The 24,370-nt window shown below is 45.4% G+C and overlaps 1 protein-coding gene across 4 annotated transcripts in view; it reads right to left on the bottom strand.

Moving 5' to 3' along the window:
• The window catches only part of sfmbt2 (Scm like with four mbt domains 2), a 52,701-nt gene that overhangs the window by 15,597 nt on the left and 12,734 nt on the right, over nt 1–24,370 (bottom strand). For 2 of the 4 annotated variants that reach the window (XM_064939756.1, XM_064939758.1), the window contains exons 4-10: nt 23,658–23,898; nt 18,012–18,032; nt 10,118–10,206; nt 8,142–8,385; nt 6,812–6,909; nt 5,668–5,769; nt 577–807 (exon numbers count right to left, since the gene is read on the bottom strand). In XM_064939756.1, coding sequence (XP_064795828.1) covers nt 577–807; nt 5,668–5,769; nt 6,812–6,909; nt 8,142–8,385; nt 10,118–10,206; nt 18,012–18,032; nt 23,658–23,898 — 1,026 coding nt within the window. The remainder of the gene's footprint in view (nt 1–576; nt 808–5,667; nt 5,770–6,811; nt 6,910–8,141; nt 8,386–10,117; nt 10,207–18,011; nt 18,033–23,657; nt 23,899–24,370) is intronic. The other 2 variants (XM_064939757.1, XM_064939759.1) reach the window with 1 other exon arrangement.

Raw genomic sequence — 24,370 nt, 5'->3', positions numbered from 1 at the left:
AGTTCACCTAATTTAATTTTGTGACAAAACAAGCAGTCATTGTTTACAGAATCATTGTACCATCTAAATCGTTTTGAAATATATTTTCCATAACCCAAAATATTGTCTTTTCAGCTGTTTGAATCTGGTATAAAAAAATGAAATCTGTGAACACCAGTGCACATAGAACAGACGCAGGGCTTCTTAGACTTGCTTTCAATGATAATGACAGATCTATGACTGACATTTCTATGTGAATTTGGTCGGGTCGTCCAAAAAGTGACACAATGCAGCTTTAAGGGGGGTGGGCACAGGGACGACAAGAGGGAGGAAGAGAAAGAGGGAGGAGAGGGATGGAGAGAGAAGGATGAGGACAGCGAGGAGAAGATGCATGGAGAGAGGGAAGAGGAGAGGGATGGAGAGAGAAGGATGAGGACAGCGAGGAGAAGATGCATGGAGAGAGGGAAGAGGAGAGGGATGGAGAGAGAAGGATGAGGTCAGCGAGGAGAAGATGCATGGAGAGAGGGAAGAGGAGAGGGATGGAGAGAGAAGGATGAGGTGAGGAACTGAAGGAGGAAGGAAGCGTAAGTAACTTACGTCGGGGAAGCATGCGTCGGGGGCGGTCTCAGTCCCGCTCTGTTTCAGGTAGTCTGCCCAATCAAAGTCCTGGCTCAGGTAGCCCCTAGGCCGCTCGAGACCAATCCCATTCTTCAGACACCACTGGACGGGGAGGATGCCCGGCGACTCAGAATGGCACACCAGGGACAGGGGTGTGGCCTCTGGAGTGAGGTCATCCACTGTGACCTGGAAGTAGTGCTCATTGTAGACCTACAGAGAGCCATTATTACCATGGCTGCATTAACACATCAAAACACTTTTAAGGGTATAGTGGGGTGATACTGTTTGGTGGGGTGTGATACTGTTTGGTGGGGTGTGATACTGTTTGGTGGGGTGTGATACTGTTTGGTGGGGTGTGATACTGTTTGGTGGGGTGTGATACTGTTTGGTGGGGTGTGATACTGTTTGGTGGGGTGTGATACTGTTTGGTGGGGTGTGATACTGTTTGGTGGGGTGTGATACTGTTTGGTGGGGTGTGATACTGTTTGGTGGGGTGTGATACTGTTTGGTGGGGTGTGATACTGTTTGGTGGGGTGTGATACTGTTTGGTGGGGTGTGATACTGTTTGGTGGGGTGTGATACTGTTTGGTGGGGTTAGATACTGTTTGGTGGGGTGTGATACTGTTTGGTGGGGTGTGATACTGTTTGGTGGGGTGTGATACTGTTTGGTGGGGTGTGATACTGTTTGGTGGGGTGTGATACTGTTTGGTGGGTGTGATACTGTTTGGTGGGGTGTGATACTGTTTGGTGGGGTTAGATACTGTTTGGTGGGGTTAGATACTGTTTGGTGGGGTGTGATACTGTTTGGTGGGTGTGGTACTGTTTGGTGGGGTGTGATACTGTTTGGTGGGTGTGATACTGTTTGGTGGGTGTGATACTGTTTGGTGGGGTTAGATACTGTTTGGTGGGGTTAGATACTGTTTGGTGGGGTGTGATACTGTTTGGTGGGGTGTGATACTGTTTGGTGGGGTGTGATACTGTTTGGTGGGGTGTGATACTGTTTGGTGGGTGTGATACTGTTTGGTGGGGTGTGATACTGTTTGGTGGGGTTAGATACTGTTTGGTGGGGTTAGATACTGTTTGGTGGGGTGTGATACTGTTTGGTGGGTGTGGTACTGTTTGGTGGGGTGTGATACTGTTTGGTGGGTGTGATACTGTTTGGTGGGTGTGATACTGTTTGGTGGGGTTAGATACTGTTTGGTGGGGTTAGATACTGTTTGGTGGGGTTAGATACTGTTTGGTGGGGTGTGATACTGTTTGGTGGGGTGTGATACTGTTTGGTGGGGTGTGATACTGTTTGGTGGGGTTAGATACTGTTTGGTGGGGTTAGATACTGTTTGGTGGGGTGTGATACTGTTTGGTGGGTGTGATACTGTTTGGTGGGGTTAGATACTGTTTGGTGGGGTTAGATACTGTTTGGTGGGGTGTGATACTGTTTGGTGGGTGTGATACTGTTTGGTGGGGTGTGATACTGTTTGGTGGGTGTGATACTGTTTGGTGGGGTGTGATACTGTTTGGTGGGGTGTGATACTGTTTGGTGGGGTGTGATACTGTTTGGTGGGGTGTGATACTGTTTGGTGGGGTTAGATACTGTTTGGTGGGGTTAGATACTGTTTGGTGGGGTTAGATACTGTTTGGTGGGGTGTGATACTGTTTGGTGGGTGTGATACTGTTTGGTGGGGTGTGATACTGTTTGGTGGGGTGTGATACTGTTTGGTGGGTGTGATACTGTTTGGTGGGGTGTGATACTGTTTGGTGGGGTGTGATACTGTTTGGTGGGGTCTGATACTGTTTGGTGGGGTGTGATACTGTTTGGTGGGGTGTGATACTGTTTGGTGGGGTGTGATACTGTTTGGTGGGGTGTGATACTGTTTGGTGGGGTGTGATACTGTTTGGTGGGGTGTGATACTGTTTGGTGGGGTGTGATACTGTTTGGTGGGGTGTGATAGTGTTTGGTGGGGTGTGATAGTGTTTGGTGGGGTGTGATACTGTTTGGTGGGGTTAGATACTGTTTGGTGGGGTTAGATACTGTTTGGTGGGGTGTGATACTGTTTGGTGGGGTGTGATACTGTTTGGTGGGGTTAGATACTGTTTGGTGGGGTGTGATACTGTTTGGTGGGGTTAGATACTGTTTGGTGGGGTGTGATACTGTTTGGTGGGGTGTGATACTGTTTGGTGGGTGTGATACTGTTTGGTGGGGTGTGATACTGTTTGGTGGGTGTGATACTGTTTGGTGGGGTGTGATACTGTTTGGTGGGGTGTGATACTGTTTGGTGGGGTGTGATACTGTTTGGTGGGGTGTGATACTGTTTGGTGGGGTGTGATACTGTTTGGTGGGGTCTGATACTGTTTGGTGGGGTGTGATACTGTTTGGTGGGGTCTGATACTGTTTGGTGGGGTCTGATACTGTTTGGTGGGGTGTGATACTGTTTGGTGGGGTCAGATACTGTTTGGTGGGGTGTGATACTGTTTGGTGGGGTGTGATACTGTTTGGTGGGGTGTGATACTGTTTGGTGGGGTGTGATACTGTTTGGTGGGGTCTGATACTGTTTGGTGGGGTGTGATACTGTTTGGTGGGTGTGATACTGTTTGGTGGGGTGTGATACTGTTTGGTGGGGTGTGATACTGTTTGGTGGGGTGTGATACTGTTTGGTGGGGTGTGATACTGTTTGGTGGGGTGTGATACTGTTTGGTGGGGTGTGATACTGTTTGGTGGGGTGTGATACTGTTTGGTGGGGTGTGATACTGTTTGGTGGGGTGTGATACTGTTTGGTGGGGTGTGATACTGTTTGGTGGGGTGTGATACTGTTTGGTGGGTGTGATACTGTTTGGTGGGGTGTGATACTGTTTGGTGGGGTGTGATACTGTTTGGTGGGGTGTGATACTGTTTGGTGGGGTGTGATACTGTTTGGTGGGGTGTGATACTGTTTGGTGGGGTCTGATACTGTTTGGTGGGGTGTGATACTGTTTGGTGGGTGTGATACTGTTTGGTGGGTGTGATACTGTTTGGTGGGTGTGATACTGTTTGGTGGGGTGTGATACTGTTTGGTGGGGTGTGATACTGTTTGGTGGGGTTAGATACTGTTTGGTGGGGTTAGATACTGTTTGGTGGGGTGTGATACTGTTTGGTGGGGTGTGATACTGTTTGGTGGGGTGTGATACTGTTTGGTGGGGTGTGATACTGTTTGGTGGGGTGTGATACTGTTTGGTGGGGTGTGATACTGTTTGGTGGGGTGTGATACTGTTTGGTGGGGTGTGATACTGTTTGGTGGGGTGTGATACTGTTTGGTGGGGTTAGATACTGTTTGGTGGGGTGTGATACTGTTTGGTGGGGTGAGATACTGTTTGGTGGGGTGTGATACTGTTTGGTGGGGTGTGATACTGTTTGGTGGGGTGTGATACTGTTTGGTGGGGTGTGATACTGTTTGGTGGGGTGTGATACTGTTTGGTGGGGTGTGATACTGTTTGGTGGGGTGTGATACTGTTTGGTGGGGTGTGATACTGTTTGGTGGGGTGTGATACTGTTTGGTGGGGTGTGATACTGTTTGGTTTGGGGTGTGATACTGTTTGGTGGGGTGTGATACTGTTTGGTGGGGTGTGATACTGTTTGGTGGGGTGTGATACTGTTTGGTGGGGTGTGATACTGTTTGGTGGGGTGTGATACTGTTTGGTGGGGTGTGATACTGTTTGGTGGGGTGTGATACTGTTTGGTGGGGTGTGATACTGTTTGGTGGGGTGTGATACTGTTTGGTGGGGTGTGATACTGTTTGGTGGGGTGTGATACTGTTTGGTGGGGTGTGATACTGTTTGGTGGGGTGTGATACTGTTTGGTGGGGTGTGATACTGTTTGGTGGGGTGTGATACTGTTTGGTGGGGTCAGATACTGTTTGGTGGGGTCAGATACTGTTTGGTGGTGTCTGATACTGTTTGGTGGGGTCTGATACTGTTTGGTGGGGTCTGATACTGTTTGGTGGGGTCTGATACTGTTTGGTGGGGTGTGATACTGTTTGGTGGGGTCTGATACTGTTTGGTGGGGTCTGATACTGTTTGGTGGGGTGTGATACTGTTTGGTGGGGTGTGATACTGTTTGGTGGGGTGTGATACTGTTTGGTGGGGTGTGATACTGTTTGGTGGGGTGTGATACTGTTTGGTGGGGTGTGATTTGGTGGGGTGTGATACTGTTTGGTGGGGTGTGATACTGTTTGGTGGGGTGTGATACTGTTTGGTGGGGTGTGATACTGTTTGGTGGGGTGTGATACTGTTTGGTGGGGTGTGATACTGTTTGGTGGGGTGTGATACTGTTTGGTGGGGTGTGATACTGTTTGGTGGGGTGTGATACTGTTTGGTGGGGTGTGATACTGTTTGGTGGGGTGTGATACTGTTTGGTGGGGTCAGATACTGTTTGGTGGGGTCAGATACTGTTTGGTGGTGTCTGATACTGTTTGGTGGGGTCTGATACTGTTTGGTGGGGTGTGATACTGTTTGGTGGGGTGTGATACTGTTTGGTGGGGTCTGATACTGTTTGGTGGGGTGTGATACTGTTTGGTGGGGTGTGATACTGTTTGGTGGGGTGTGATACTGTTTGGTGGGGTGTGATACTGTTTGGTGGGGTGTGATACTGTTTGGTGGGGTGTGATACTGTTTGGTGGGGTGTGATACTGTTTGTGGGGTTGATACTGTGGTGGGGTGTGATACTGTTTGGTGGGGTCTGATACTGTTTGGTGGGGTGTGATACTGTTTGGTGGGGTGTGATACTGTTTGGTGGGGTGTGATACTGTTTGGTGGGGTGTGATACTGTTTGGTGGGGTGTGATACTGTTTGGTGGGGTGTGATACTGTTTGGTGGGGTGTGATACTGTTTGGTGGGGTGTGATACTGTTTGGTGGGGTGTGATACTGTTTGGTGGGGTCTGATACTGTTTGGTGGGGTGTGATACTGTTTGGTGGGGTTAGATACTGTTTGGTGGGGTTAGATACTGTTTGGTGGGGTTAGATACTGTTTGGTGGGTGTGATACTGTTTGGTGGGGTTAGATAGAGTTGGCTAAGGTTTTAGATGGCCAGGTCGGCCCACCTGTGTGACAGATACAGGGCAGATGTGGAACGGTTCCGAAGGCGACACCATCTCCAGCTTCATCCCCGTCCGGAAGGAGTGTTTGGTCAGGTCTGCATGGTCCTGAAACCACCGGGTCACCGTGGAAAACACACACGTCTTTTAACGGTCACTGCAAACAGGCTTTGTTAACAAACACTAAGCAGCGGGACTAGGCTATACAATTAAAATGTTATTACCTTGATATTACTGACTCGTCTGCTCAAATATGCTCGGAGTTAAAACAAATAATAGCTATGTGAGTCTGACTAATTGTCTGACAGGTGTGTTTGACCTATAGGGACAGATAGCTAGCGTGGCCCTTTGAAACCCACTGACACCGAGGCCATCAGACAGGTCCAGTCAGATCACTGTCGTCTGTACGACAGGTACACACCCAGACTTAAGAGGGGCGTGAGAAAGGCAGCAGCTTTATCACCACATACACACACCATAAAACACCCACACAATAAACACAGCCACACAATAAACACAACCACACAATAAAACACACCCACACACACAGATAGGAGGAGAGGTGTCTGAGCCACGTAGCATAAACATTTTACAGTGACATGTGAGTCATTTAGCAGACGCTCTTATCCAGAGTGACTTACAGTTGGTGCATTCATCTTCAGACCGCTCGGTGAGACAACACAGTCGTAGCAAGTACATTTTCCCTCAACAGAGTCGTCAGTGCTTTTGTTTACCATGGGATTTATTTATGATACTCTTTATGAAGTATCAGACCTTTTTTTTGTGTGTGATTTTTTTTCTCTCTCCAGGAGATGGGCAGTGACTCCGCTGTCCTGACAGTAGGGGGAAGCTTGTTCGGCCATTGTGGAGCCAGGACAGAGACGAGTTTTGACTGGGTTGAGTGGAATCTGATAACAACATGATATTGTCTGTTGAATGACTGATTGGAACTCAGGGGTTTGACTACATTGATTAAGTGAGTATTTGTTTAGTGTAACTGTTAAACCAGCCGCCCCACATGGCCTGATAGCACACGCAGTAAGAACGGTCACGGGAACTAACGAACCTGCACAGGAGTACACATGAAGTCGGTTCTGTGTAGAAGCACTTCCTGTGTCACAGGGCTACTTCCTGTGTGGCTGACCCTCACCTTAAACACCTCCAGGGGCAGTGGGTTCTTCTGGGCCTCGCTCCGCGCCGCCTCCAGGGCCTCCTGCCACTCGAGGGCGCTCTTCAGGCCACGCAACTCTGAGACGGGAGAGAGATGACAGTCAGAATGTGACTCTGAAACTCAGCATCAAATTAAAAGAACTTACAAATCTCTCCCAAGTGTTTATTTAAAGGGATATATTCAGCAATGGCTCACAAAACTACCTTTAACTTCCTTCAAACTGCATGCAGACATACAAATGGTGTCCATGGGTTCATCTGACTCTGGGTTAGTAGAAAGGGCTTCATTGTCAACATCTCACACTATCCCTTTAAGAAAACCTCTCCCAGTGTTTCCCAAATGTCTTTTAGTTTTTTTAATCAGATGCCATTTCAAGGAAAACGTCTTACAACCAGATGACCCTCCCCCTCCCACTCTTGACAAACTGGCTTAACTAGAGCTACAGCTGAGACTGGATACACTCATTTGGATTTCTATCGATCATTTGGAGAGGAGATATCTCAAGTTTGGTTCCATTTTATGTTCAAACAGTCGGAACGGTATATGTATGTCTGAAGGAACATGTTTGCGTGCCATTACATGTGTGAGTGAGTGTGTTGCTATGATTGGGATATTGCGTGTTCTGTGGAAAGGTGTTTTTTGACAAAGTCATCAGTTCTGTAGAAGTTGAAACTGAAAGATCTCGAATATGAACAGAGGCCAACATGTTGAGTCATTCAGAGAGTCATTCAGAGAGACAGACAGACACAGAGAAAGAGAGACACAGAGAGAGATAGAGAGACACACAGAGAGAGAGAGAGACACAGAGAGAGAGAGAGAGAGACACAGAGAGACAGAGAGAGAGACACAGAGAGAGAGACAGAGAGAGAGACACAGAGAGAGAGAGACACACAGGGAGAGAGAGAGAGACACAGAGAGAGAGAGAGACACAGAGAGAGAGAGACAGAGAGAGAGACAGAGAGAGAGAGAGAGAGAGACGGTGGTTTATGATATTGAACAGAGAGAAGGGAAACTCCCAACTACTCTGAACGGTGTAAAACAGTCATAAAAATGTTGACACACGATAAATGATTATGTGTGGGTGTAACATTGATCCTCACTACATCAAGGTTACCATTTGATCCTAATCTATGGCTCTCATGGGATATGATTCATAACCAATCCTTAATAATCCGTAAATCCAATAGAGTTGGAGAGTCCTGGAAAGTTGCAGGTTTTTGTTTCAGCCCAGCATTTAAAACTACCACTATTACAGCTGAATGTGACCCAGAGCCCATACCCCCATGCAGCTATGACACTTCACCCTTACCTGCTGGGGGCTCCAGTGACAGATGGTTCTCCTGAGCCCAGCCTAGTGGGCGGAGCCTCACGTCAAGGTAGAACAGCCAGGTGTCGTGGGCACCGTCTTGGAGACCCACATGGCGCAGGCGGAGCCTCCCACCAACGTTCTGGGCGACGCGGGCAGCCCAGTAGAGTGAGGGGTCAGTGAGGTCCCGTACCTCAATCACCGAACCCTCTACAATCAGATCCACTGTGTTCTTCCCCCTCAGAGGCTAGATAGAAGGATGGGAAGAGGGAGAGGAGAAGACAGAATTGATGTAAAGTATTCAAATCTGTGTGTACAGTGCCTTCAGAAAGTATTCACACCCCTTGACTTTTTCTACATTTTGTTGTGTTGTAGCCTGGATTTAAAATGGATGGTGTCCCCCAGGGCTCAGTTCTTGAACCTCTCCTCTTCTTTCTAAACACCAAGCCACTGGGCTCTGTCATATCCTCACATGGTCTCTCTTATCATTGCTATGCGGATGACACTCAACTACTTTTCTCCCCCCCCCCCAGGTGGCAACATGCATCTCTGCGTGCCTGACAGATATCTTAGCTTGGATGTCGGCCCACCACCTCAAGCTCAACCTCAACAAGATGGAGCTGCTCTTCCTCTCGGGGAAGGCCTGCCGGCTGAAAGACCTCTCCATCAAAATTCACAACTCCAGTGTTGCCCTCCCAGATTACAAAGAACCTTGGCGTGACCCTGGACAACACCCTGTCGTTCTCTGCAAACATTAAAGCAATGACTCCATCCTGCAGGTACATGCTCTACAATATCCGTAAAGTATGACCCTACCACATGCAGGAAGCTGCGCAGGTCCTAATCTAGGCACTTGTCATCCCCCGTCTGGACTCCTGCATCTCCCCAAACTCTCCCATCTCATCCCGCTCCTTCACACACTCCATTGGCTTCAGGTCAAAGCTAGCATCGACTACAAGACCATGGTGCTTACCTACGGAGCAGCAAGAGGAACTACCCCTCCCTACCGTCAGGCTATGCTCAAACCCTACACACCCCAACCCGAGCACTCCTTTCTGCCACCTCTGGTCTCTTGGCCCTCCCACACCTACGGGAGGGCAGCGCCCGCTCAGTCCAGTCCAAGTTCTTCCAGAGCCAGCATCCCCCTAAAGTTAGGACAGCTGAAACTGAAAGTCCCTGCCCACCTTCCGAAAGCACCCGAAACCCTACCTCTTCAAACAAGATCTTAAAAGATAAAAGGAATAGAGCTAAGCACAGGCAAAATCACCTTTCAGCAGGACAATAACCTGAAACACAAGGCCAAATATACATTGGAGTTTCTTACCAAGACGTCATTGAATGTTCCTGAGTTGCCTAGTTACAGTTTTGTCTTAAAATCTCAGGCAAGACTTGAAAGTGGCAGTCTAGCAATGATCAACAACCAACTTGACAGAGCTTGAAGAATTTTTAAAAGAATAATGCGCAACATTTGTCAAATCCAGGTGTGTAAAGCGCTTAGAGACTTACCCAGAAAGGCTCACAGCTGTAATCACTGCCAAAGGTGATTCTAACATGTATTGACTCGTGAATAATTTTGCGAAAGAGATATTTCTGTATTTCATTTTCAATACATTTGCTAACATTTCTGAAATCCTATTTTCCCCTAGTCATTGTGGGGGTAGTGTGTGTAGATGGTTGAGAACAAAAATAAATGTAATCCATTTAGAATTCAGGCTGTAAGGCAACACAATATGGAATAAGTCAAGGGGTATGAATTCTTTGACTGCACTTCATGTGTGATGTCCCCTCTTTGAGAGGGAACTGGTATTATCTGGGGTGAAACTTCAGCTTGACATACAGAGCTCAACAGATCAGCTAAAGCTCTAAACGTGTTAATGGTTAATACACGGGTGTCACCCACGCATACACAGTCTCATTATCTCTCTCCCTCGTTCTCTCCGTCTCGTTCTCCGTCACACTCCCACCGAGACAGTACTCACCCCTTCCAGTAGGTTTGCTGGTGCGGTCCGTGAGCCAGTCAAGTCCTGGATGAGAAAATCTGTCCAGTCACTGTACTTCTCCTTGATGGCTATGAGACAGAACAGAGGGAGAGAGAGACGGTCAAACATACTGTGCTAGCAAAATTATACATGACAATGCACTTACATATATTAGCACCAGGCTAAGCAATGAACAACAGCAGAAAACAGTTAGATACGGCACTACAGTACAGAGCAGTCCACATAAACAGGTGTTGAGAGATACAATGGGAGCATGGTAGAAAAAGGCAGGCATGAACGAACACACACACACACACACACACACACACACGTATCACCCTCTCCAGAGCCATTTAAACGGTTGGCTCCCACTCATTTGCATAGGACATGTTTGTTTACTCCACTTTCTGTTTCCCACAGTGCAACAGCAGTGATGTTTAATTCATGGTGCATCGTGGGTCTTGATTTTACTTTGACTCCACGCTGACTAGTGGCTTCCCACAGGCATACACAGGTCTACTTTGGCCAGCACAGTATGAAGATGGGCAGAAACTGCTACTCCAATAGAAATCCCCGAAACACACTTGTAGGCGATGTCATGGCGACATTAGCTAGCTAAACTCACGCGTAGAAACATTTCATCGGGTTTAACGGTCGTCTCACACCGGACTGCGTATGTGTTGGCCGTCAAATCAAAGGCACTTCTTCAATATAAAGTTGTTTTTGACTCAAATTAAAACATTTCAGTTTGTCACTTTCACGAGGTTGGCGTAATAACATGTTAAACTACTGAAGAAATTGGCTCGAATCGAGGTTGTGCTTTTAGATTTCAAGAAAATTAACACTTAAGGCAGGGGTGTCAAACTCAAATCAGCGCAATGGCCATATTGAAAAAAAAACTCCCAATGATTTTGCAGGCCAGACACTGCCAGACACTGGCATGCAGCATGTTGGCAGTGCTTGCTGCGACTTGTAGTGCAGCGCATCGCGGGCGGTATGGAAGCGGGCCAAAATGAATTGACAACCCAAGTCATTACGCAGGCCTCGTGTTTGTCACATCATTTTTCACTTCACTCATTGACTTCTCAAACCCCAAAAACCGGCCTGGTCTGCTTGGTCGGTTTCGCAATTGTTGTCCGGAAGTCTCGCGATGTTTAGAGGCTCTGTGGTTTACAAACTCTGTGGTCCTACTAAATCATACACACAAATAGAGTAATCTATTTTTAAGTGATTATCCACCCCTCTCCAAAGACCTCTACATCTAATGCTCTAGGTTTACAGTCACCAATTGGACGCAAAGATTCTGAGAATACCTGACTCAATGGGACATGGTGACATGAGTCACAGTAGTACGACTAGTGGCCAGTAGCCTAGATCATGGAGGATTACACCGCTACCTGTCATTAAGCCACGCCACACTTAGAAAACAAATCGAATCATTCATTCCTATGGGAGAGAACAGAGGTATTTTCGCCTCATTTTATTTTCTCTCATTAGTATATTCTTCTGAAGCCAGATGAGTCTGATTTAGAGAAACAGTCAATTCATTTTCCTAAAAACAAAATCACTGTCTCGGCACATGGCCGATCCTTTTTTCCATACATGGTGCATATACGGTTGCAAATAATGTCCCTCTGCCCCAGTGCATCTCTCCACACCACCACTGGTTAATAATAGTGTTTTTTCCACACCCACACACACACACACACTCACAGTGCTCCTGTTGATCTTCGGTGTGCAGAAATAGATCAACTATTTTTACAGATCCTCCTAGATTAGTCATCAAGCCATTTAGAATAGGCCACGGAGCAGAATGCAGGCTGCTGCTTCGGCATCTGAACTTCTGCCCCTCCCCCTCCCTCCCTCTTTCTGTTCTACCTCCTCGGCTCCCTCCGGTCCAGAGTGGAGTTACAGTACTAGTTTGCATGTTAATGATCATTATTCCTTTTTCTTGCCCATCCTCCAGGCGATAGACACGGAGGCAAATCCTGACTTCCACAAAACAATAACTGCATAATTTACTTTGAAGAGAACCCCCTCTCCCCTTTTCTATCTTTCGTCTTCTCCCCTCCCCCAATCCTCTCCTCTCTTTTGCTATACTGGTAGACATCCAAACAAATATCCAACATACAAAAAAACCCATCTGATTTGCATATCCAACAACAAGCCATTGTGTAAACAGACAGGGAAGGCCAATTCAAAAGCGTATTTAAGAGAATCAAAGCGATTATTAAAAGAACAAGTCTGGCCTGTATCATGGCAGGGAGGGATGTTTTCATCTATGATCACAGCAGTACAGCAGATTCTAATCAGGGCTAATGGGACCAAATTAGACGATTTATTCTCAGTCTCACAAAGTGCTTATCTAGTCATTAGTATTACAGTGGCATGGTAAACCACACTGAGATACAATGTCTATCTACCAAGTCTTCTGGGGGTTCTGTAAGACTGAATTAATAGTATAACCACAGATCCTAGATCAGGCTTTAATATCTACCAGTAACAATCTAATGATCTACTGCTAGTACATAAGTACCCCATTGTTTCACCAGGTGGGTTGGCGACAACAAACTACCTTTTAGAAAAATGCCAAGATACTCAAAGTAGAAAGACAAAAATCAACAACAGAGATACAGGTGAATGTTATTTATAGTCAGAACTGTAGATCAATAGTCACTGAATGACAGCCAACAGGATAGACAGACACCTCTCTGCTGTGGTAGGCTAAATCATGTGGAGGCGGGGTTTTTTTATGACGAGGGAGACGCCCTAGCTAGTAATGTTAACCGTTAATGTAAAGCCATGTTTACTGCCCCGGGACGTAAGGGGTTAAGAGTGTGTGTAGGCGGGGCGGGGCGTTTGTAAATGGCTATAATGACATGCATGGCTAAACCTAATATCACCTGGGCTAGGTAGAGAACAAGACTGGCCCACACTAAACACATCCAGCACTAGTTATATAATCATTATGAAAATGGACAAAAGCAAATGAGACTGGGAGATGGGACTACATCCATCCACACTACACTACACTACACACCAAGTAAATACAAAGCGGTTGCAAATCAGGTGGTGGAGATGGGGAGGATGGGTCATTTGGGTATCAAATCAGTCCTGGCCTGCTCTTTCTGAGTGCCTTGTGTTAGTTGGCTTGTCTTTGACCAGGTTGATGCATGTGTAGTCCTTCCTGCCAACTAAGGATTCATTCATGCACTATTAAGGGCAGACGCAGGTCAAGAGTGTTCACACACACACACAGCTGTCAAGTAGGCCTGAGCCTCATCTCAGCGCCTCCTCTCTAGCAGGTCCTGGCAGGAAGTTGTGAGTCTGGTGAATGCATTATGCAAATGACCTCTGTGGGGTTCTGAGAGCAGCGCTGTTATCACATGACTAAACTTGTGATACCTTCGAAGCTCCTGACACACACCCACACAGGAAAACAAACAAACACACACACACACAAACAAATATTTTGCTATGGGAAACTTGAAATATTGTTACACTTCACATTCTTTCGCTGCAATACTGATCTCTGTTTATTATCTATGCATAGTCACTTTACCTCTACCTACATGTACATATTACCTCAATTACCTGGACTAACCGGTGCCCCCACACACTGACTCTGTACCGGTACCCCCTGTAGATGGCCTCATTACTGTTCTTTTACTGCTGCTCTTTAATTATTTCACTTATTTCTCTTAAAACGGCATTGCTGGTTAAGGGCTTGTAAGTAAGCATTTCAACGTTGTGTTCGGCGCGTGACAAATAAAATTAGACTTGAAACAAGACAGGCTGAAGCCCCACCTCGTCACTCAACAGGGAGGCAGCACACAGACAGTTTCTCCACACCGTGACTGCTTCTCTCAGCATGTCACTCAACAGATTGTTCCAAAACAACAACAATGCTGCTTTCCACATTGCTTCTAAATATGAATTGTCTCTATTATAATAATAGTTTGGGAATCTTGCTCCTTGCAAAACGCCAGTTAGTCTGAAGGAAACTCTACACTAATGCTACCTTTACTTAAAATGCAAACATTAGCTTTAATACAGGTTGCTACCAGTGTTGGTATAGATCAGCATGTTGATCAGCATGTTTTGTTCAAGGGCATGTTCTGAATCAGATAGCCTATTCTAAAATCTGTGTCTAAATATAACTATGCATCTATTCAAATGCTATTAGGGTCCCCTGGGAAACACTGACCAGCACTTTGGTTCCTACCCTATCATAAATCCTACCTAATGTGTTGTCATGCCAAACACCAACCATACAATTACAATAATCTATTCTGTTTCTATGTTTCCAGCAGTTCCCCAAAGCGTTTTAATCTACACTGAACAAAAATAGAAACGCAAAATGTAACAATTTCAAAGATTTGACTGAGTTACAGTTCATATAAGGAAATCAGTCAATTTAAATAAATTCATTAGGCCCTAATCTATGGATTTCACATGACTGAGTAGTACAGATCTGCATCTGTTGTTCACAGATAACTTTTAAAATAAAGGTAGGAGCGTGGATCAGAAAACCAGTCAGTATCTGCTGTGACCAACATTTGCCTCATGCAGCGCAAAACATCTCCTTCACATAGAGTTGATCAGGCTGTTGAATGTTGTCCCACTCCTCTTCAAGGACAGAAGTTGCTGGATATTGGTGGGAACTGAAACACACTGTCGTACGTGTCGATCCAGAGCATCCCAAACATGCTCAATGGGTGACATGTCTGTTGAGTATGCAGGCCATGGAAGAACTGGGACATTTTCAGCTTCCAGGAATTGTGTACAGATCCTTGCGACATGGGGCATTATCATGCTGAAACATGAGGTGATGGCGGCGGATGAATGGCTAGACAATGGGCCTCAGGATCCCGTCATAGTATCGCTGTGCATTCAAATTGCCATAATGCCATCGATAAAATGTCCGTAGCTTATGCCTTCCCATACCATGACCCTACCGCCACCATGGACCACTCTGTTCACAACGTTGACGTCAGCAAACCGCTCGCCCAGCTGAAACCAGTGGCCATCGAAGGTGAGCATTTACCGACTGAAGTTGATCACGACACCAAACTGCAGTCGGGTCAAGAGGATGACGAGCATTTAGATTAGCTCCCCTGAGACAGTTTGACAGTTTGTGCAGAAATTCTTCGGTTGTGCAAACCCACAGTTTCATCAGCTGCCTGGGTGGCTGGTCTCAGATGATACCACAGGTGAAGAAGCCGGATGGGGAGGTCCTAGGCTTGCATGGTCACACGTGGTCTGCGGTTGTGAGACCGGTTGGACGTTTCTCTAAAAAGACGTTGGAGTCAGCTTATAGTAGAGAAATTAACATTATATTCTCTGGCAAAAGCTCTGGTGGACATTCCTGCAGTCAGCAGGTCAATTGCACGCTCCCTCGAAACTTGAGACATCTGTGGCATTGTGTGCACACTTAAGAGTGGTGCTTCTAGCTTTCAGTTAGGCGCACCAGTGCAAACAATTCAAAATATAAAATGTAGAGCCCCGCACGCACACGCACACACACAGGTAATTCTGGAGTAGGAATCCTCGTGAATTTTGAGAATGTGTCGTAGAATGTGCCGAGCAGGCAGTGTCAGCAGTGTCTAGACAAGCTAAGATTCTAGGCTGAGGCACCTGCTGTCTAGTGGAAGATTGTCTGAGAGAGTTTAATTCTGGTAATACACACTTGTGGAACGGGAAGGTGATATGCACATCCTAAACTTGAGAATACCGTTGCTAGGATAAAAATAAATAAATGGGTCATTCTTGAATTGTGGTGGTAAATGCTGTCGCTTGACTTTGGCACCATTTTAAAATGATTTAACATGACAAATAATGCTTTTGATGTTTTATTTAACTGTTATTTATTAAAGAAAACACACTCAGTGGCCAGTCTTTTTAGGTACACAACCCCATTCACAAAAAGGGTATGCTCCTACAGACAGTGAGTCACGTGGATGTGACTTGCTATATAAAGCAGGCAGACAGGCATCGAGGCATCCATTTACTGTTCGATTGAACGTTAGAATGGGAATAACTAGTGACCTAAGCGACTGAGCATGGTATGATCGTCTGTGCCAAGCGCACCGGTTCTAGGCTCTCAGAAATGGCCGGCCTCCTGGGCTTTTCACGCACAACTTTGTCTAAGGTTTACAGAGAATGGTGCGACAAACCAAAAACATCCAGGGCATCCCTGTGGGCATCAGCTCGCTGATGAGAGAGGTCAAAGGGGAACGGCAAGAATCGCGCATGCTAACAGGCTGGCCACAAACAGGCAAATACCGGCGTAGTACAACAGTGGTGTGCAGAATGGAATGCACAACTCGGTGTCTCGTCACGGATGGGCTATTGCAGCAGACCACGCCGGGTTCCACTCCTATCAGCTAAAAACAAGAAGCAGCTTCAGTGGGCACGCAATCCAGGTCCCTGTTGCGTCATGCTGATGGCAGAGTCAGGATTTGGCGTAAGCAGCATGAGTAAAAGTAAAGATACCTTAATAGAAAATGACTTAGGTAAAAGTCACCCAGTAAAATCCTACTTGAGTAAAAGTATAAAAGAATTTGGTTTTAAATATACTTAAGTATCAAAAGTAAATGTAATTGCTAAAATATATACTAAGTAAAAGTATAAATCATTTCATATGCCTTATATTAAGAAAACCAGACGGTAAAAATGACATCATTTTCTTTAGAAATGTAGTAATGTAAAAGTTGTCAAAAATATAAATAGCAAAGTAATGTACAGATACTAAAAAAAACTACTGAAGTAATACTTTAAACACACACGTTCTAAAGTTGTATTCTGAACTCCGCCCCCTCATCTCTCTCTTCTCTTCCCCAGTTAAAACAGAGCCTATAAACAACAGCGAAATTGACTACCACAGAATGTGTGTATGAAGGTATTTTATACTGCAACATCTATTTGTATGCATTGTGGGAAACTACTGGGGGCTAGCAAATGTGTTTGTCCCACTGGTGATGTGTAGAGGTGTAGTGACATGGGTTGGTGATTTAGATAGATAAGCCTATTAATTTTGAATAATGAACAAAAGTATTTAGAATAGTGTATAGATCAACAAAAACAAGGAAGGCTATTAAAATAGATCATTTTATTTTTTTACTAGTATAATGTGTGTCCATGAGCATTCTCTCCAGTGGCAAACTGTTATCGGAGGACAGGTCTATATTAAAGAAACTTTAGCATATCACACCGTTAATGTCATACATTTGAGAATTCCATTAATACTTTGGGGTGTCTAAATTAAAAGTGTCACTTGGTGTTAGTTCATTTAAATGAAGGGAAATAACATGAGTAAAATGATTAATCATATCACAGTAAATTATTTTTAAAGGGTTGATGACCTTAGATTTGAGAATTTGTGGCCTCCATTTAAAAAAGAAAATCCTAATTTACCTAAGGTATATTTGATGTTACCAAAATGTCATGCCCAAATGCCACTGTAATTCAAGAACCTCCCTAATACAGATAGAAGTGACATCTTTCCCTCCAAAATAATAGGTGGGGGGGAGGTGCAGAAATGGGGAAATACAGAGGGGCATGCAGAAAGACAGAGGGTGAGGGGTTTAAGAGTCAAACAAACTCTGAAGCAACTTCCTGTAAGTTGACAGGAAGGAGGAGAAGGAAGCACACATGCAATGCTGAGAAGGTTAGTGTTATGCAGAATCCTTGGGACGTCCCTACCCTAAACCTAACCCCTAACCTAACCATAACCAAAACCCTAGCGAACCCTAACAACCGCTTTAAATGTCAACTTCAATTGGGTGACGGAGTTGGACGCCCCAAGGATCCCATTTAGAATTTTCTTTGCTGAGAAGAGCCAGCAGGCAGGCAGGCAGGCGAGTTAGTCAGGAAGACTGATAGGGCTGCTTACCTTTTCTTAGGTAAACGTTATCTGAGAAACAAAAAGAAATAAAGGTAACTGTAACATAGAAACACACACACACACCACACACACACACACCACACACACACACACACACACAGGAATGCATATACGCATACACACACTTTGCTTGGCGTGATGCAAGAGGCTTGATAAATAGAAATGGAGGGGAGAATCATTCATTTGAATCACTAAGTATCAAGGAGAAAACAAGAGGAAAGGTTGCCTAAATGTAATCTAATATTACCTTCTCATTTTAGTGAAAGACACTACAGCCTTCCACTCCCCACCTGATCCTGTTCTACAAATACATGAGGTCTACCAGCTCTATTCACCGCTTACAGTAGCTAGCCAACACACATACACTCACACCAACAGTCTGTGTCCACCTCTCATGCAAACCCTTATTATAGACAAACCCATAAACGCAAAATCTCTGGAGTCAAATCAAAACGGGAGTGTTTGTGTGCGTGCCATGGTGTGTGTCAACTACCCAGTCCCTTGGGTGTCATCTAACCCACTAAACATGCATGTTATTACATGCATGGTCCATTTCATTGCCATTCAGTCCCCTCAACCCATCAGCTCTCTGCCAACACGGAGATCCTCTATGTGTCTCTTGTGGCCACTCACACTCCAATGTGTGTGTTAAAAGGTCAATTAAAGCTACATAAAAATCTAGCACATTTTATCCCCCGCTGCTGCAGTTTCTATAGGTCTTTTATTATTATTATTATATACAGTGCCTTGCGAAAGTATTCGGCCCCCTTGAACTTTGCGACCTTTTGCCACATTTCAGGCTTCAAACATAAAGATATAAAACTGTATTTTTTTGTGAAGAATCAACAACAAGTGGGACACAATCATGAAGTGGAACGACATTTATTGGATATTTCAAACTTTTTTAACAAATCAAAAACTGAAAAATTGGGCGTGCAAAATTATTCAGCCCCTTTACTTTCAGTGCAGAAAACTCTCTCCAGAAGTTCAGTGAGGATCTCTGAATGATCCAATGTTGACCTAAATGACTGATGATGATAAATACAACCCATCTGTGTGTAATCAAGCCTCCGTATAAATGCACCTGCACTGTGATAGTCTCAGAGGTCCGTTAAAAGCGCAGAGAGCATCATGAAGAACAAGGAACACACCAGGCAGGTCCGAGATACTGTTGTGAAGAAGTTTAAAGCCGGATTTGGATACAAAAAGATTTCCCAAGCTTTAAACATCCCAAGGAGCACTGTGCAAGCGATAATACTGAAATGGAAGGAGTATCAGACCACTGCAAATCTACCAAGACCTGGCCGTCCCTCTAAACTTTCAGCTCATACAAGGAGAAGACTGATCAGAGATGCAGCCAAGAGGCCCATGATCACTCTGGATGAACTGCAGAGATCTACAGCTGAGGTGCGAGACTCTGTCCATAGGACAACAATCAGTCGTATATTGCACAAATCTGGCCTTTATGGAAGAGTGGCAAGAAGAAAGCCATTTCTTAAAGATATCCATAAAAAGTGTTGTTTAAAGTTTGCTACAAGCCACCTGGGAGACACACCAAACATGTGGAAGAAGGTGCTCTGGTCAGATGAAACCAAAATTGAACTTTTTGGCAACAATACAAATGTTATGTTTGGCGTAAAAGCAACACAGCTCATCAACCACAACACACCATCCCCACTGTCAAACATGGTGGTGGCAGCATCATGGTTTGGGCCTGCTTTTCTTCAGCAGGGACAGGGAAGATGGTTAAAATTGATGGGAAGATGGATGGAGCCAAATACAGGACCATTCTGGAAGAAAACCTGATGGAGTCTGCAAAAGACCTGAGACTGGGACGGAGATTTGTCTTCCAACAAGACAATGATCCAAAACATAAAGCAAAATCTACAATGGAATGGTTCAAAAATAAACATATCCAGGTGTTAGAATGGCCAAGTCAAAGTCCAGACCTGAATCCAATCGAGAATCTGTGGAAAGAACTGAAAACTGCTGTTCACAAATGCTCTCCATCCAACCTCACTAAGCTCGAGCTGTTTTGCAAGGAGGAATGGGAAAAAATGTCAGTCTCTCGATGTGCAAAACTGATAGAGACATACCCCAAGCGACTTACAGCTGTAATCGCAGCAAAAGGTGGCGCTACAAAGTATTAACTTAAGGGGGCTGAATAATTTTGCAATCCCAATTTTTCAGTTTTTGATTGTTTAAAAAGTTTGAAATATCCAATAAATGTCGTTCCACTTCATGATTGTGTCCCACTTGTTGTTGATTCTTCACAAAAAAAATACAGTTTTATATCTTTATGTTTGAAGCCTGAAATGTGGCAAAAGGTCGCAAAGTTCGAGGGGGCCGAATACTTTCGCAAGGCACTGTATAAATATTTTACACAGTCTTATTTTTACCCCGGAGCAAGATTTGCCACCAGGTAAAGATTTGAGGTGTGAAAAAAGTCAGGTAGAAGCAAATTCAGCTATAGTCTCCTTAACAAACAAAAAACCAATCCCAAAAATCAGCATAAATACATCAAAGCTCTGTTATGGAGGGTGAGTCATGTGGATGAGATGATCCGGTGTGAAAATGCCTCTTCTAGAACGGCCGCTTAAAGGAGGATCGGATGATAAATTACAGATGCTAAATTATAGATTGGATTTATTTTTGACAAGCTTTGAAAGGGGTGAAACAGAAGGATCTGGGTGTGGAAGGGAGAACGTCAGGTTAGCTAGAGCATTAGAGGTGGAGAAAGGATGACTTTCACTGTTTAGCGAGGCAAATATTACATCAGGTTAAATTGAGTGTGTGTGTGTGTGTGTGTATGTGATCAACAAACCAAACAAGCCAAATAAACAATCACTTTATGAGCAACCTTCGTGTTCATCCGAGTCTACCTTGAATTAAAGTTGCTGAATGTATTTGGGTGTTAGTTGTGTGTTTCTGTGGGCAGGTTTGACTGGACAGTGCAGTCAGCTGTTGTGTGTTGGCTGACTAAGCAGAATGAGCTCACTCTCTTATTGACACATGGGCTGGGCCAGGGCAGGGCAGGGTAGAGTGTAATAACAGGCTGAGACTGTGTGTGTGTGTGTGTGTGTGTGTGTGTGTGTGTGTGTGTGTGTGTGTGTGTGTGTGTGTGTGTGTGTGTGTGTGTGTGTGTGTGTGTGTGTGTATATCTTGGGACAGGGAGCACTGTCAGTCTGTGAGAACAGGTTTTATTGGGGTCTCTACAAGCTACAGGTGTTGTATTATAGTAGGAGGTCAGGTAAAGTCCAGCTACAGGTGTTGTATTATACTAGGAGGTCAGGTAAAGTCCAGCTACAGGTGTTGTATTATACTAGGAGGTCAGGTAAAGTCCAGCTACAGGTGTTGTATTATACTAGGAGGTCAGGTAAAGTCCAGCTACAGGTGTTGTATTATACTAGGAGGTCAGGTAAAGTCCAGCTACAGGTGTTGTATTATACTAGGAGGTCAGGTAAAGTCCAGCTACAGGTGTTGTATTATACTAGAAGGTCAGGTAAAGTCCAGCTACAGGTGTTGTATTATACTAGGAGGTCAGGTAAAGTCCAGCTACAGGTGTTGTATTATACTAGGAGGTCAGGTAAAGTCCAGCTACAGGTGTTGTATTATAGTAGGAGGTCAGGTAAAGTCCAGCTACAGGTGTTGTATTATACTAGGAGGTCAGGTAAAGTCCAGCTACAGGTGTTGTATTATACTAGGAGGTCAGGTAAAGTCTACAGGTGTTGTATTATACTAGGAGTCAGGTAAAGTACAGGTGTTGTATTATACTAGGAGGTCAGGTAAAGTCCAGCTACAGGTGTTGTATTATACTAGGAGGTCAGGTAAAGTCCAGCTACAGGTGTTGTATTATACTAGGAGGTCAGGTAAAGTCCAGCTACAGGTGTTGTATTATACTAGAAGGTCAGGTAAAGTCCAGCTACAGGTGTTGTATTATACTAGGAGGTCAGGTAAAGTCCAGCTACAGGTGTTATTATACTAGGAGGTCAGGTAAAGTCCAGCTACAGGAGTTGTATTATACTAGGAGGTCAGGTAAAGTCCAGCTACAGGTGTAGTATTATACTAGGAGGTCAGGTAAAGTCCAGCTACAGGTGTTGTATTATACTAGGAGGTCAGGTAAAGTCCAGCTACAGGAGTTGTATTATACTAGGAGGTCAGGTAAAGTCCAGCTACAGGTGTTGTATTATACTAGGAGGTCAGGTAAAGTCCAGCTACAGGTGTTGTATTATACTAGGAGGTCAGGTAAAGTCCAGCTACAGGTGTTGTATTATACTAGGAGGTCAGGTAAAGTCCAGCTACAGGAGTTGTATTATACTAGGAGGTCAGGTTTCCTGTGCTTGTTCAATGAACCATAAACAGTTAATGAACATGCACCCGTGGAACGGTCGTTAAGACTAACAGCTTACAGACGGTCGGCAATTAAGGTCAGTTATGAAAACTTAGGACACTAAAGAGGCCTTTCTACTGATTCTGAAAAACACCAAACGAAAGATGCCCAGGATCCCTGCTCAGCTGCGTGAAGATGCCCTAGGCATGCTGCAAGGAGGCATGAGAACTGCAGATGTGGCCAGGGCAATAAATTGCAACGTCTGTACTGTGAGACGCCTAAGACAGCGCTACAGGGAGACAGGACATACAGCTGATTGTCCTCGCAGTGGCAAACCACGTGTAACAATACCTGCACAGGATCGGTACATCCAAACATCACACCTGGGGGGAGAGGTACAGGATGGCAACAACAACAGCAGCGAGAGTTTCACCAGAAACGCACAATCCCTCCATCAGTGCTTAGACTGTCTGCAATAGGCTGAGCGAGGCTGGACTGAGGGCTTGTAGGCCGGTTGTAAGGCAGGTCCTCACCAGACATCACCGGCAACAATGTCGCCTATGGGCACAAACCCACCGTCGCTGGACCAGACAGGACTGGCAAAAAGTGCTCTTCACTGACGAGTTGCGGTTTTGTCTCTCCAGGGGTGATGGTCGGATTCGTGTTTATTGTCGAAGGAATGAGCGTTACACCGAGGCCTGTACTCTGGAGAGGGATCGATTTGGAGGTGGAGGGTCCGTCATGGTCTGGAACGGTGTGTCACAGCATCATCGGACTGAGCTTGTTATTGCAGGCAATCTCAATGCTGTGTTACAGGGAAGACATTCTCCTCCCTCATGTGGTACCCTTCCTGCAGGCTCATCCTGACATAACTCTCCAGCATGACAATGCCACCAGCCATACTGCTCATTCTGTGCTTGATTTCCATGCCATGGCCAGCGAAGAGACCGGATTTCAATCCCATTGAGCACATATAGGACCTGTTGGATTGGAGGATGAGGTCTAGGCCATTCCCCCCAGAAATATCCGGGAACTTCTAGGTGCCTTGGTGGAAGAGTGGGTCTGTGGAACTTGTTCAGTTTTTGTCTCAGTTGTTGAATCTTGTTATGTTCATACAAATATTCACACATGTTAAGTTTGCTGAAAATAAACGCAGTTGACAGTGAGAGGACATTTCTTTTTTTGCTGAGTTTATAAAAGTGTGTGTGATCAAATATCAACTCACCGCTCTCTGTGTGTGTGTGTGTGTGTGTGTGTGTGTGTGTGTGTGTGTGTGTGTGTGTGTTTCCAGGTGGTGTCCCTACCTTCAGGGGGTTGGAGGGTCTTGTTGTTCTGGGAGCACCAGCCTACTGGGTGGAGTTCGGCGGTCATGACATCACACCAGAAGTCGGCCTTGCGGTCGTCTCCGTAGCCACTGAAGCGCAGCAGCAGCAGCTGGCCACAGGTGGTGACAATGGTGGCCACCCAGTAGGTGTCTGGGCTGCTCTTATTGGCCACCTCCAGCTTCATCCCCGGCTGGAAGCTGCTCTGTAGGCTGATGTCCACCTGCGAGAACCAATCAGATAGCACCCTGTCACACAAGAGCCTGCCCTCACTGACAGGTGAGCTTGATTATAATGGGCTTGCACTTAAGAGGTAAATCAAGTGCATTGGGCGAGATAAAGCACATCTATACACTGACATTCTAAAGTGAATGACATCACAGGTCTACATGCAGAATGAGGGACGTCTGACTGGCTCGCTGAGCCATGATTGACAGAGTAAAACACAGGTGGGCCACAGGTACTGAACAGGTATGACACAGGTGATTCCCAAAAGCTCCCCACCCACACTATCTGTTTAGGAATCTGTTTGTTCACAAGGGTCAAGGGTCCTTTAACGTTCCACTGAACTAGCAACCACTTTGAATATCCTAAACAATCTGGCCTTGCGGACAGTGACTCACAGAGAGAACGAGAGAGAGAGAGAGAGAACGAGAGAGAGAGAGAGAGAGAGAGAGAACATGAGAGAGAGAGAG

Source organism: Oncorhynchus masou, chromosome 27 (assembly GCF_036934945.1).
Source record: "Oncorhynchus masou masou isolate Uvic2021 chromosome 27, UVic_Omas_1.1, whole genome shotgun sequence".
In the NCBI taxonomy this organism is placed as follows: Eukaryota; Metazoa; Chordata; class Actinopteri; order Salmoniformes; family Salmonidae; genus Oncorhynchus; species Oncorhynchus masou.
This window is presented reverse-complemented; position numbering and strand designations above follow the sequence as displayed.